This window comes from Atta cephalotes, assembly GCF_000143395.1.
Source record: "Atta cephalotes unplaced genomic scaffold scaffold00022, whole genome shotgun sequence".
Taxonomy (NCBI): Eukaryota; Metazoa; Arthropoda; class Insecta; order Hymenoptera; family Formicidae; genus Atta; species Atta cephalotes.
Window position 1 is genome coordinate 3,272,460 of NW_012130086.1, and position 11,641 is coordinate 3,284,100.

The 11,641-nt window shown below is 28.4% G+C and overlaps 1 protein-coding gene across 1 annotated transcript in view; it reads left to right on the forward strand.

The window, feature by feature from the left end:
• The window catches only part of LOC105619727, a 20,260-nt gene extending 10,561 nt beyond the window's left edge, over window positions 1-9,699 (forward strand). The window contains exons 3-5 of the mRNA XM_012201246.1: window positions 9,125-9,279; window positions 9,446-9,578; window positions 9,649-9,699. Coding sequence (XP_012056636.1) covers window positions 9,125-9,279; window positions 9,446-9,578; window positions 9,649-9,699 — 339 coding nt within the window. The remainder of the gene's footprint in view (window positions 1-9,124; window positions 9,280-9,445; window positions 9,579-9,648) is intronic.
• Window positions 9,700-11,641: the final 1,942 nt, after the last annotated feature.

Consider the following 11,641-nt stretch of genomic DNA (forward strand, 5'->3'; position numbering starts at 1 on the left):
GGTCAGTCTCAGAAATTATATATATAGACAATCAGGATTGTATAACAAAACTTTAATATAATTGAAAAAAATATTTTTCCTATACAAATCAATATACAGGACAGTTTTTTAAAAAGTCGAATATTTTAAAGATATATTTCCTCCATATGCAAAATAATAGATTCTTTAATTTAAATTTAATTCTTTATAACTCAGTAACTTCTTTCAAAGTACACAAATATTTTTTTTTGCTAAACGAAGAAGAATCAAGATATTGGTACTTCGAGTTTCTACAGTATCAAAACCAATATATGCATAACTGTTAAAATATTACAGTGAATGTAAATGTACTTTATATTATCGGCAAATAAAATTTTTTGCGTGCCAAATTTATTATCAACGTATAAAATTATTACACTTAATTAATTATTTTTATATCAACATCATATATAAATATCGTTCATATATAAACATATGTTCAAAAATTATATATCGTTCAAAAATTTCATTAATAGAAAATTAAAAAAATAATAAATAAAAAGGAAAGAATATTATACAATCAATAGTTCAATTATAGACTTACAAATCAAATTCGATACTTAATTGCTGAAAATATTAATTTTGTCAAATGCAATTGTAAAATGTAATAACGTAATATATATATGTGTAATATGTATTATTATATTCAATCTATAAACGTTATCAGGATAGGAAAAAAATTAAAGAAAAACGGTATTCTTTCGAAGTGTATCGGACGAGTACGTAAACTAGAATGAAGTCCTGAGAAAGAAAGAAAATGCGCATGCGAGGCCAATAATTTATTTTCATGAGAAACTAACATCCGTCGAATTACCGGTAATATCAAATCAATAAGATAAATATTCGTAATTTGCTCAAAAAGTTAAATTCATCGTCGTTAGATCTTATAAAGCAAACCTTCACACAACTAATCGTAATAAATTATGTAATTTAAAAATTACACCAAAAGACATGAAAATGTGAAATATTAAAATTCAGTCAAATAATAAAAAAAATGGGATTAGTATACTATCAATGTTTTCACAGTAATACTTTATCACTCGAAGAAAAAATGATACATATAGAAACTCATAATCTCAATAATCTCAATAAAATTCTATTGCTTGCTATTGGTTTATGGCCTTATCAACAATCCAAATTTACTCAACTTCAGTTTATTTTCTTTTGTGCTATTTTGTCAGCAGATATTATATTTCAGGTACAAAATAATATAAAATTATCATATAAATTACAGCGTAACAATCTTTCATTTAAATTGTTAATCAATCCATATTAGGCAATTTAATTTTATGTCTAATGAGAAACTACAAACTATTCGCTATAGAGGTGCAAGTTATTTATTAATAATTGTATGTATAAGCATTTATATGTAATCATTAATACATGCTGTTTTTAGAAAATAATATATTGCATTTTTTAAAATATTTATACATGAAATTGTGAAAACTAATTTTTTTGCAGTTGACACCATTAATAATATTAAAATGTACTTTAGACCTTGTAATAAAGGCGCTGTCTTCCATAACTTACTTCATATTATGCATGATACAATATAGTACACTCCATTTTAAAATTAAAACTGTAAGTTCATAACTTTTCGAGTATCCGTTAAGTAGAACTAATTTATCAATAAAAAAAATTTTTATTGTATAAAGTGTTTTTAATATATAGAAGAGAGTATAGAAAATTAATAAAATAATAGGTGAAGAATTTATTGATGGAACTACAATATATATTCAATGAATTAAAAGATAAAAACGAAATTGTAATTATATACAAATATAGTTGCAATGCTAAACGTTACACGGTTACGCTCACAGGTAATAATATTTATTAATTTTGTAATAATATTTTCAATTGGTAAATATTCAGACATGGTGTTCCCCTATAGTTCGCGGATTTTTTTCAGTAATGAATAAAACTAATTAATACACATACATAAAGTTTGAAGAGAGGGCTTGTTTTTGTAAGAAATATTTCAAAAACAAATACGACAGTTTTATTTTTTATTAAAATGTTAATGTAAAGTTTTTTTTATCTTTTACATCATCATTTATTACAATAGATATGAGATCAGAGTAAAACATTTGCAAATTTCCACGTGAAGCAGGATCTATCTGAATGAAAAATCGTACGCCTCTTAGCAAGGGTAAAACTCGTTTCGCGAAAAAATCGTGCTTCCCTCTAGGGAAGCAGAAGGAAAAATGGGATGGACGTTCATATGCATAAAATTACCCAAAAATGATATTTATATTTATAAAGAAAAAAATCAAAATATAGTCACTAATTGATTTTTGTTCATTCTATTTGAAATAGAATTTTTTCCCACAAAAAAAAATCACAACTCCCTCTTAAAACATTGTATACACGGTTTTTCATAAGTTTTGTTCATTTCTGACAAAAAGTCGTAATTTTAGTTGATCTTCGTCTAAATATTTACTCTTTCATACAATCCTTTACTTTAATAATGATTGTTACATAATGATTTGTTACATGAATCTGTTGAAGCATTTGTCGCACTCTAAGTTTATTGCAGTAAGATATCACTATAGGAAATTTAGAGAGCATGTATGTGCATCTGCGAGACAATGCTAATGTGTTTAATATACATATAAATCAAATTAAACTTAAAATAGTTATTAATTTTAAAGTCTTATTTAGTAAAAAATGTTAGATAATTATTGCGAAAAAGTTACACCTCGCCAGTAATCTTGACATATGTTGTCAAGATCAGGACTCTTAATAACCTCCAACAGGTTTCAGCTGGAGATTGTCATTCGTTAAAAAATTATTTTAAAAAGAAGTTTAAAGAAATAACGTCTCTTTTCTACTATATAGAAAAAATTCTCTGCTTTAAAATAAATTTTCTACTTTAAAAACGACAATTTTTTTTCAAAACATTTTCTCATCATTTTTGTTATTATATAATAGCGCATAGGGAAGCACAACTTTCAACGGAAGCGACTCCCATCCCATCATTCCCCTTGCTTGATGGCGTACAACTTTCATCCCACTTCCACCACTCCTTTTGTGAAGCGTAAAAACTCGTGAAATAAAACCCATTGGAAGTCATTCAGAGTCATGACAACATATGTCAAAGTCAAGATTATCGGCGAGGTATTTCATCGGTATTTAATCTTTTCGCAATAATTATTAATGTTTTACAATACAACGTACATATAAAATAAAATAGCTATCAATTTTACAAAAAAAAACTGAGATAAAAAAAAATTATTTCATAAAACATGCGTACAGTATACATAATACAAACTTACTAAGAATTTAAATAACAAATTTTTTTACTTCTTTTTAGTATTTGGAATTTGTGGAATAATCATTCATATAGTAGCTCAAATTTGGTCATTTATAGTTGATGTCAATACAATGAACATGTCTCAATCACATCGTTTACTCATTATGACAAAATACCTTGGTAATCAAGAAAATTATTTCTATTGGATGGTGTTACATATAAACATATTATACATTGGATCGGGGATTATGATGTTGGGAGTAGGTACATGGTACATTACATATATTGAGCATATTTGTGGAATATTAAAAATTGCTAGGTATGAACGTAGACATATGAGTATAATAATTTTAACTATTATATAAATGGCTTTGACTGTTATATATGTATGTCAGTCTCATGTGACACTTTGTGCTGTCAATATTTCTACCTGCTCCGCTCTGATTGCGTCTTCTGCGTTCAATTTCTGCGTTCTCTCTTGTGAAAAGTACTGCCTTTACTTATTAGATAACTGCACATTTTATAATAGTCGTTGATTATTATTGCAATATCTCAGTTTTTATCTTCCAATTTTTTACTTTTAACGTTTTCACGAACAGAATGTATTTCTGTGAGTGACTGACGCGATCTTTCTGCGTTTCGTTATTTTATTAGTGCGCTTGTACTGCGTGAAATGTGTGATTTTCATTTACATTCTTGTAATATTTTATCATTGTGTAATAATTTCTATAATGACGTAATAAGTTTATGTTCAAATATCAAATAATCTAGCCGTTATATCATTATTATTTGTTTGTCATTCGCTTCTGCTTTTGTTTAAAGGATAGACACAGATATAAATAATAATTTTGTTAATTTGCTGCGTGCCTTTGTTGTGTAATCCTACGCGTAAATATATGTATAATTGTTCTATACTGTGTCTATAATTTCATGTACTTTGGAATGAGTCGACGTGTTACAAATGTAAACGCTTTATTTTGTGTAAGCATCCTTGCTCTTCTGTGGCGCTGACAATTCGCGTTCTTCCGATAATTTTTATTGTTGCAAACTGAGCGTGAAATATCGTTGCCTCTGCCTGAAGCTGCTGCTACCTCCTTAGTTTTTTCAGCGTCAACGTGAACTGTCGTTGCTTCTGCTTGAAGCTGCTGCTACCTCCTTAATTTTTTCAGCGTCAGAGAAACTGGTTGCGTCTCATCGCTTTTCCTCTCGTCTCTACCTGATGAAAATGACGGAATCACTTACAGAATCATGTCTATTTTGTGTTACATATTGTGTTACATATATAACCGACGCGATTGTGTGTTGAGTGATTTCAATGTCAACATGTTCGGTCAAATTAATTATAACGCCAAATTCGAATATCGCTGTTTTTTCTTAGACAATTAATTGATGCTTCAATTTACTTAATATAATTTGGCAACCACCTTGGATCTTATTTTTGTCTCGAGTATTAATGTAATTGAGGAATGCGGAGTCAGCGATGCGATCAGTGTGACCATCTTATCATCCATTTGATGCTGGCTATTCCGTGACTATATCGTCCTGGTCATGTGTCTTTCTCACATAACATTCATGCAATTAGGACTAAGGACATCGAATATGAGCTGGAACTGGTCCCCTTTATATGCAGCACATATTGAGATGGTTTCTCACTTTACTGCCTCTCTTATTGCAATTTTTGATCGATTCGCCCCGATTACTTGTAGGCGTGTTTCTCGTCCCATCGCACCGTGATCTAAATGGTGCAGACGACTCATTGAGCTGAAGAGATGTGCTCTTCTTAGATATAGGCGATCTCAGTTTCCTGCGGACTGGCGGCGCTACAAGAGTTTGCGTACAATATTGCTGTTCGTGAGAAAAAATTCTTCGCCTCTACCTCCTTTACAATTGATTCTTCGCTCCAATTCTGGAGAAATCTTCGTGCCCTTGATAGTGTACAAACCTCCTTTTCTTCGATTCTTCTGCATCTTAGAAACTCTTCGTTCCTGAATAATAAGTTGCTTAATACCCTAACTTCTTCGTCTTTTTCTTCTAACACTTCTACTCTTTTAACACTTCTACCTTCTTTCTTCCTCTCTTCACATTTCCTCGATCTTCAGTTTTGTTCAAATCATTCACAAGAATCTCTACAATATCTTTAAGCGCATTCGCTTGACTTCCGTTAAGCCTCTGGATCTCTCCAGTCGCATGCTTCTACTGTGCCTTCAATATCTTGATTTTCTTCTTTATATGTTAATTTTCTCCCTCTCTTTCACAGTACCTTTTTCTTCTCCTGGAAATATTGTTCTTTCCATTCCTAAAACTCATAATTTCTTCTCCTTTGTCTTTTCCCTATCTCGCTCCCCCTTTTCCTCTTAAAGCTGCTTGAGTATATCTGCTTTTCATAACTTAATGTCTTTATCTCAAATTTTAATATTTCTCCTTCCTGTCAGTCTCGTTTTCGTCGATCTCATAGCACGACGACGAAATTGCTTCACATCTTCAACATCGTGCTTCGTAATATCGACAATCGCCTTACTTCCATCATTACACTGGACTTCACAAAAACTTTCGATATCGTCAGTCATAATCTACTTTTAGTCAAACTCAAATTATGCGATCTTTCTCATCTTGCTCTCTCGCTAATCTGCTTGTTTCTTACAAACCGCAACAGATCCTCATATATAATCCTTTTCCTCCTATCTCCTCTACTCATGCCGTTCTCATTGGTGTTCCCCAGGATTTCATTCTCGGATCCTTTCTCTTTAATATTTTTGTATCTGATTTTTCTAATGTTTCTCTGCTCTCCGAGCTTTTTATATATGCAGATCATATAATTCTTCTCAAATCCTTTCAATCCTTTGATGCTTTAGCAACCTGTTCTGCTTTGAATACAGAATACTTAAAATCTATTGCCGAATGGATCCAGTAATAATGCTCTGCATCTAAATCCTGCTAAATCATTCTTGCTGAATGTCGGTTCCTCAACATTGTTATCCGGTATTTAATCCTTCGACATTTCTTTTAATTCTATTCCAATTCTTCGCTCTTCCTCTATTAGATTCTTGATGTCTTCTATTAGATTCTTGATGTTGATTCTTCGTTATCATTCGAATCACACGTGGCCATCAAATGTCGGGCTATTTATGCTTATTTACATCTTCTTTATTCCTTTTACCATATCCTTTCCTGCTCTCAAAAACTTCTCATTTCTCAATTACTTGTTATTTCTCTATTTGATTATACTGATGTCGTCTATATTCCGGTTCTTAACCAACATCTGTTAAATCATATACAACGTATCCAAAATTCTTGTCTCCGCTTCTCCTATTGTGTCCGTAAATACGATATCATATATCTCTGTATTACTAGAGATCTGGCTTAAGATTTGGGAACGTTATTCTCCATCTATGCTATTTGGTACTTTCTTTCCTTCGCTCCAATACTCCTCTTTATCTGTGATATCTCCTTCAATTGAATTCTAAGCATCATTCATCTTTTAACCCTCACCAGATACCAAGATTATCTATCCTTCTCCATATCCACTAAGTTCCTTGTCGCTTTCTATATCTTTGTCAAATATTTTTAATTCTATTCCTGATTTAATAAAAACCTCTCCCTCTCTGTCCTCCTTTCGTTCAGCTGTCTCGTGTTTCATTGCATCACTCACAGTATTTAAACGAGACAAATGTATAATTGATATATTTACGAGTGATGCGCGTATTTGTGTATATGATTTCAGTTATTAGTTTACCTTTTATTGCGTTGTTGTTTTATTCTGGTTTTGGTACTGATAGGCTTTGTAACAGCAATTTTACTGACGCCTAATCATTTGCAAGCAACTATTGTCTATTGTATTTATGTTTATATTAAATATAGTATATTGTATCATATTTTATGTCTATTATTCTGTTAATATGTAGTCTTTTTTATATCGCTTTACAATGAACTAAATAAAATAAAATAAATTAAATAAAATATAAAATTAATAATTAATAAATAAAAAAAAACACTTTTGCAGTTATCGCATTAAGCATGCAGTGAACATCGATATTCCACAAAATATTACAATAAAAAAAAAATTTTGATGACCGAAGGTATAATTTATGCCGTAGACATTCATCGTCAAGCTATGAAGTATGTATCTGTGATTTTTATACATCGTGCGATACATTTACTAATATACACTATTATTTTTATTTTTAAGAATGATGAACCATTTCATGACTACATTTGAAATATCGATATCTTGTTTCACGGGATGTGTAATAATTTGTTTTAGTTTTAATCTGTATCAAGTAAGTTATGGTTTCATGAAATAATGTAAAACATGAAGGTTACATTAAAATTGTTATTTATTATCGACTAATACTATAATAAATACATACCTAAAAACAATAAATTAATACCACATATAAATCTTAAACAAAAGCCACTAAATAATATGTATTATAATAATAATGTATTATAATAATATGTATTATAATAATAAATAATAAATTCAAAACTACATATATACTTCTAAATACCATAAGAAAAAGAAATGTAAAACATAAAAGCAAGGCTTCGTTTCAACAAACAGTTGTCTACACTGGTGAAAATTTTTCTCATAATTTTTACACGAATTGGAACATTTTTCAGAAATACTCAGAAATATTCGGAAAGTTTACATCTTCTTTAAGAATTTCTCATACAAGTGACTTCTGAAATATTCTGAAATTTCTCATCCCATAATTTTTAATACATATTTTTAAAATATTTTAGATTTTATAACATTTTATCAGAAATTATATTTACAAAAAATCTTAAAAATTTTACGATATTTCATAATTAATTATATGAAAAATTCCGAGATTAAAATGTAGATTTTCGGAGAGATGTTCCAATTCGTATAAAAAATGTGAGAAAGTTATAAAATTATACTTACTAAAATTATACTAGAGAAATTCTGAAAAATTATATAGAAAAATTATAAAAAATTATATGAAAAATTCTGAGAAAAATATTCACCAGGATATAGTTTCGTTTATAAACTTTGTTTGTACACAGCACATTACACACACGACAGTATTAAACACAGCACATTGCACACACAGCGATATTACAGCATGTTCAGCACGTGGCACATACTACGCTATTGTTAGTTCGCGTATTAAGTGCACAATGTAAACTAAACAATGGCGTCGTGCTGTGTGCAGTACTATCGGGTGTGCAATGTACTGTGTGCAAATGAAATTGTGTGCCAGCAAAGCTGTAGGCAAACGGAATCCTCCCAATTAAATACATTCGATTACGAAATACAGTAACATTGTAGATACACATCATTAACACAAATTTATATAATATTTATTGTCAAACATTATAAAGATCATCACAAATCAATTGCCTACATCGCACTTGGCGACAGTTTGTTTGTGCACAAAAATTATTGTCGACAACTCGATTGCCAATAACATGCATTTTTTGCGCACTAATAAAAATTTCTAGAACAAAGTTACATTTGCATATATTTTTTTGTCTATAGCTCGATTGCTTGTATTATTGACTACCGCTTGTTCGCCTATATGTACTATTCTCTGCTTTACAAACACAAATTACATTTTCACATAATTTAAAATTAATTTTATATTTGTGCTCAAAATGTTTGTAGGTAATTCAAATAACTAATAATACATGTAATCATTAATACATGTAGGTAAATGTGACTTCGTTTTTAAAATTTTTACTTGTGCGCAAAAGTGCATACAAGTAATCGAATTGTAAAAGAAATCTTAATTACAGGAATAAATAAAATTTGCACGTTATAAATTGATAGTTAAAACATAGATACATATGTAGAAGATTGATATTTACAATGTAAAATTTGTTTCTTAGGTTTTTCAGATAGCATCATCTGAAAACAATAAAACAAATGTCAGCGAATTTTTATCATCGTTTATATTTGCGTCTGTATGCATCATACACATGTTTATAGCCAATTATATCGGACAGAATATAATTGACCACAATAAGCACATATTTATTACTGCGTAAGAGAAACATTTATGGTAGTATGTGCGATTGTTGCTTTTTGCATTTATTACAATAATACAAACAGTAATTGATTGCATTTAATTAGAACACATATCAATATTAACTAATTAAGAATTCCAATTAAAAGTAAGTGATTTACTATGTGTATATTCAATTCTGTAGGTACAACATTCAATGGTATAAAACTCCATTATATATACAGAAAATGATACTATTTTTACTGCAAAGAAAAGCCAAGGAATTTTCTTTAAATATTTGTGGAATATTTGATGCATCCATGAAGGGTTTTGCAACGGTAATATTTTGAGAGATATTTTGGTCCATTTACGTACTGATATAATAAAAAAGTATTTTTATAATTGCAGCTAATAAAGGCCTCCATATCTTATTTTACAGTCATGCATTCTACACGATGACAAAATAAATATTTATTATCATAATAGAAACATAGTTAATAAAAAATGATGATAATAGCGTTTAGAAAATAATAGATTCATTTTTTGAACATATTATGTATGTTCACATTTTGAATACATACATAGTACAGATAGATATTTCCCTGTAATAGATTAAGATTAAAGTTATTTAAATTAAAATAGCTTGTTTTCATACTGCATTTATGCACTATGAATAATTTTGCACATTCTATAATTTTGCTTTGCAGTTAAATTTGAAAGCCATATGGTATCATATAATTATGGGCTTTCTTTGTTTGCAATGTACATGCGTGCCGAATGGCTTGTGCGCGATACGGTCATGTGTACTACTCAGTCGTGCAATGTACAATATAAGCAATGTGCATTACGGTTGTATGATCAATGCATTATGGGCAATTTAATCGTCAGTATAATATCATGTATAAACAAAGTTGTAGGCAATTATTTTACAAACAAACAGTAGATTTCCCTTCCTTTGTACTAACTAAAGTCTAAATATAAACAGCGCATGTTTAAATATTTTATATTTAAATAAGAAATACAGGATTTATTACTATATAATGTAATAAATTCTTTTTTAATTAATATATTTCATTTCAACATTTATATGTATAAATATTTATTTTTTCAAACATTTAATTGATAAATAACATAAAAATTAAATAAAAGAAATAAAAATTAAATAAAAAATTAAATAAAAGAAATAAAAAAGAAAAAGTATTGTTAATATCAAATATATATCCCAGTGAGAAATAATAATGAAATCGACATCGATCATTGGCCTTTCTCACTGGAATGTACTCAATACGATCTACACATACACAGGTTTATCACAAAATCTCCGTTATACATTTAAATATTTTAAAATATTTCATGTTTTTTTAAATGTTCACAAATATTTGTGAAATTTTGAACTCGGTAAAAAATTAGAAAAACTTACTTAAGTAGATATATCATATTGGGATCTGATTACCTAAATATAAACTGTGATCTCAAATAGTCTGCATTAAGCTGTATAAACTATAAGAAGATAAAGCGATTGATGCAGAAAAAATATATTGTTCCTTTTTCAAAAGAAAATATAAAATTGAACATTACAAATTATATAACTTCTTTTAACTGCAATTAAAAGTTTGTAACAAAAAAATGTACAGATTATAAACGAATTGTATTATCGTTACGTATCAATGTAGATAGTGTATATAGACAATGAGTGGTAAATATCGACATTATAATGTAATTGAAATATTTTAATTGAAAAAAATATTTTTCCTGTACAAATCAATATGCAGTACAGTTTTATAAAAAGAATATTTTAAAAATATATTTCCTTCACATATGCAAAATAATTTTTCTTTAATTTAAATTTAATTCTTTATAACTCAGTAACTTCTTTCAAAGTTCACAAATATTTTTCTGCTAAACAAAGAAGAATCAAGATATTGGTACTTCGAGTTCCTATGGTACCAAAATCAATATATGCATAACTATTAAAATATATTACCGCGAATATAAATATACTTTATATTATCAACAAACAAAATCTTTTACCTGCTAAATTTATTATCAATGTATAAAATTATTATACTTAATTAATTATTTTTATATCAACACCATATATAAATATCGTATATAAATATTCAAAATTATAATATACCGTTCAAAAATTTCAGTAATAGAAAATAAAAAAATTAATAAATAAAAAGGAAATATATTATACAGTTAATATTTCAATTATAGACAAAAGACTTACAAATCAAAATTCGACACTTAATTGATGAAAATATTAATTTCATCAAATGCAATTGTAAAATGCAATAACAATAATAATATATATGTGTAATATGTATTATTGCTATCATTTTCAATCTATAAAATTTCAATCTATAAAATTCAATCTATAAATATTATCAGATAGATC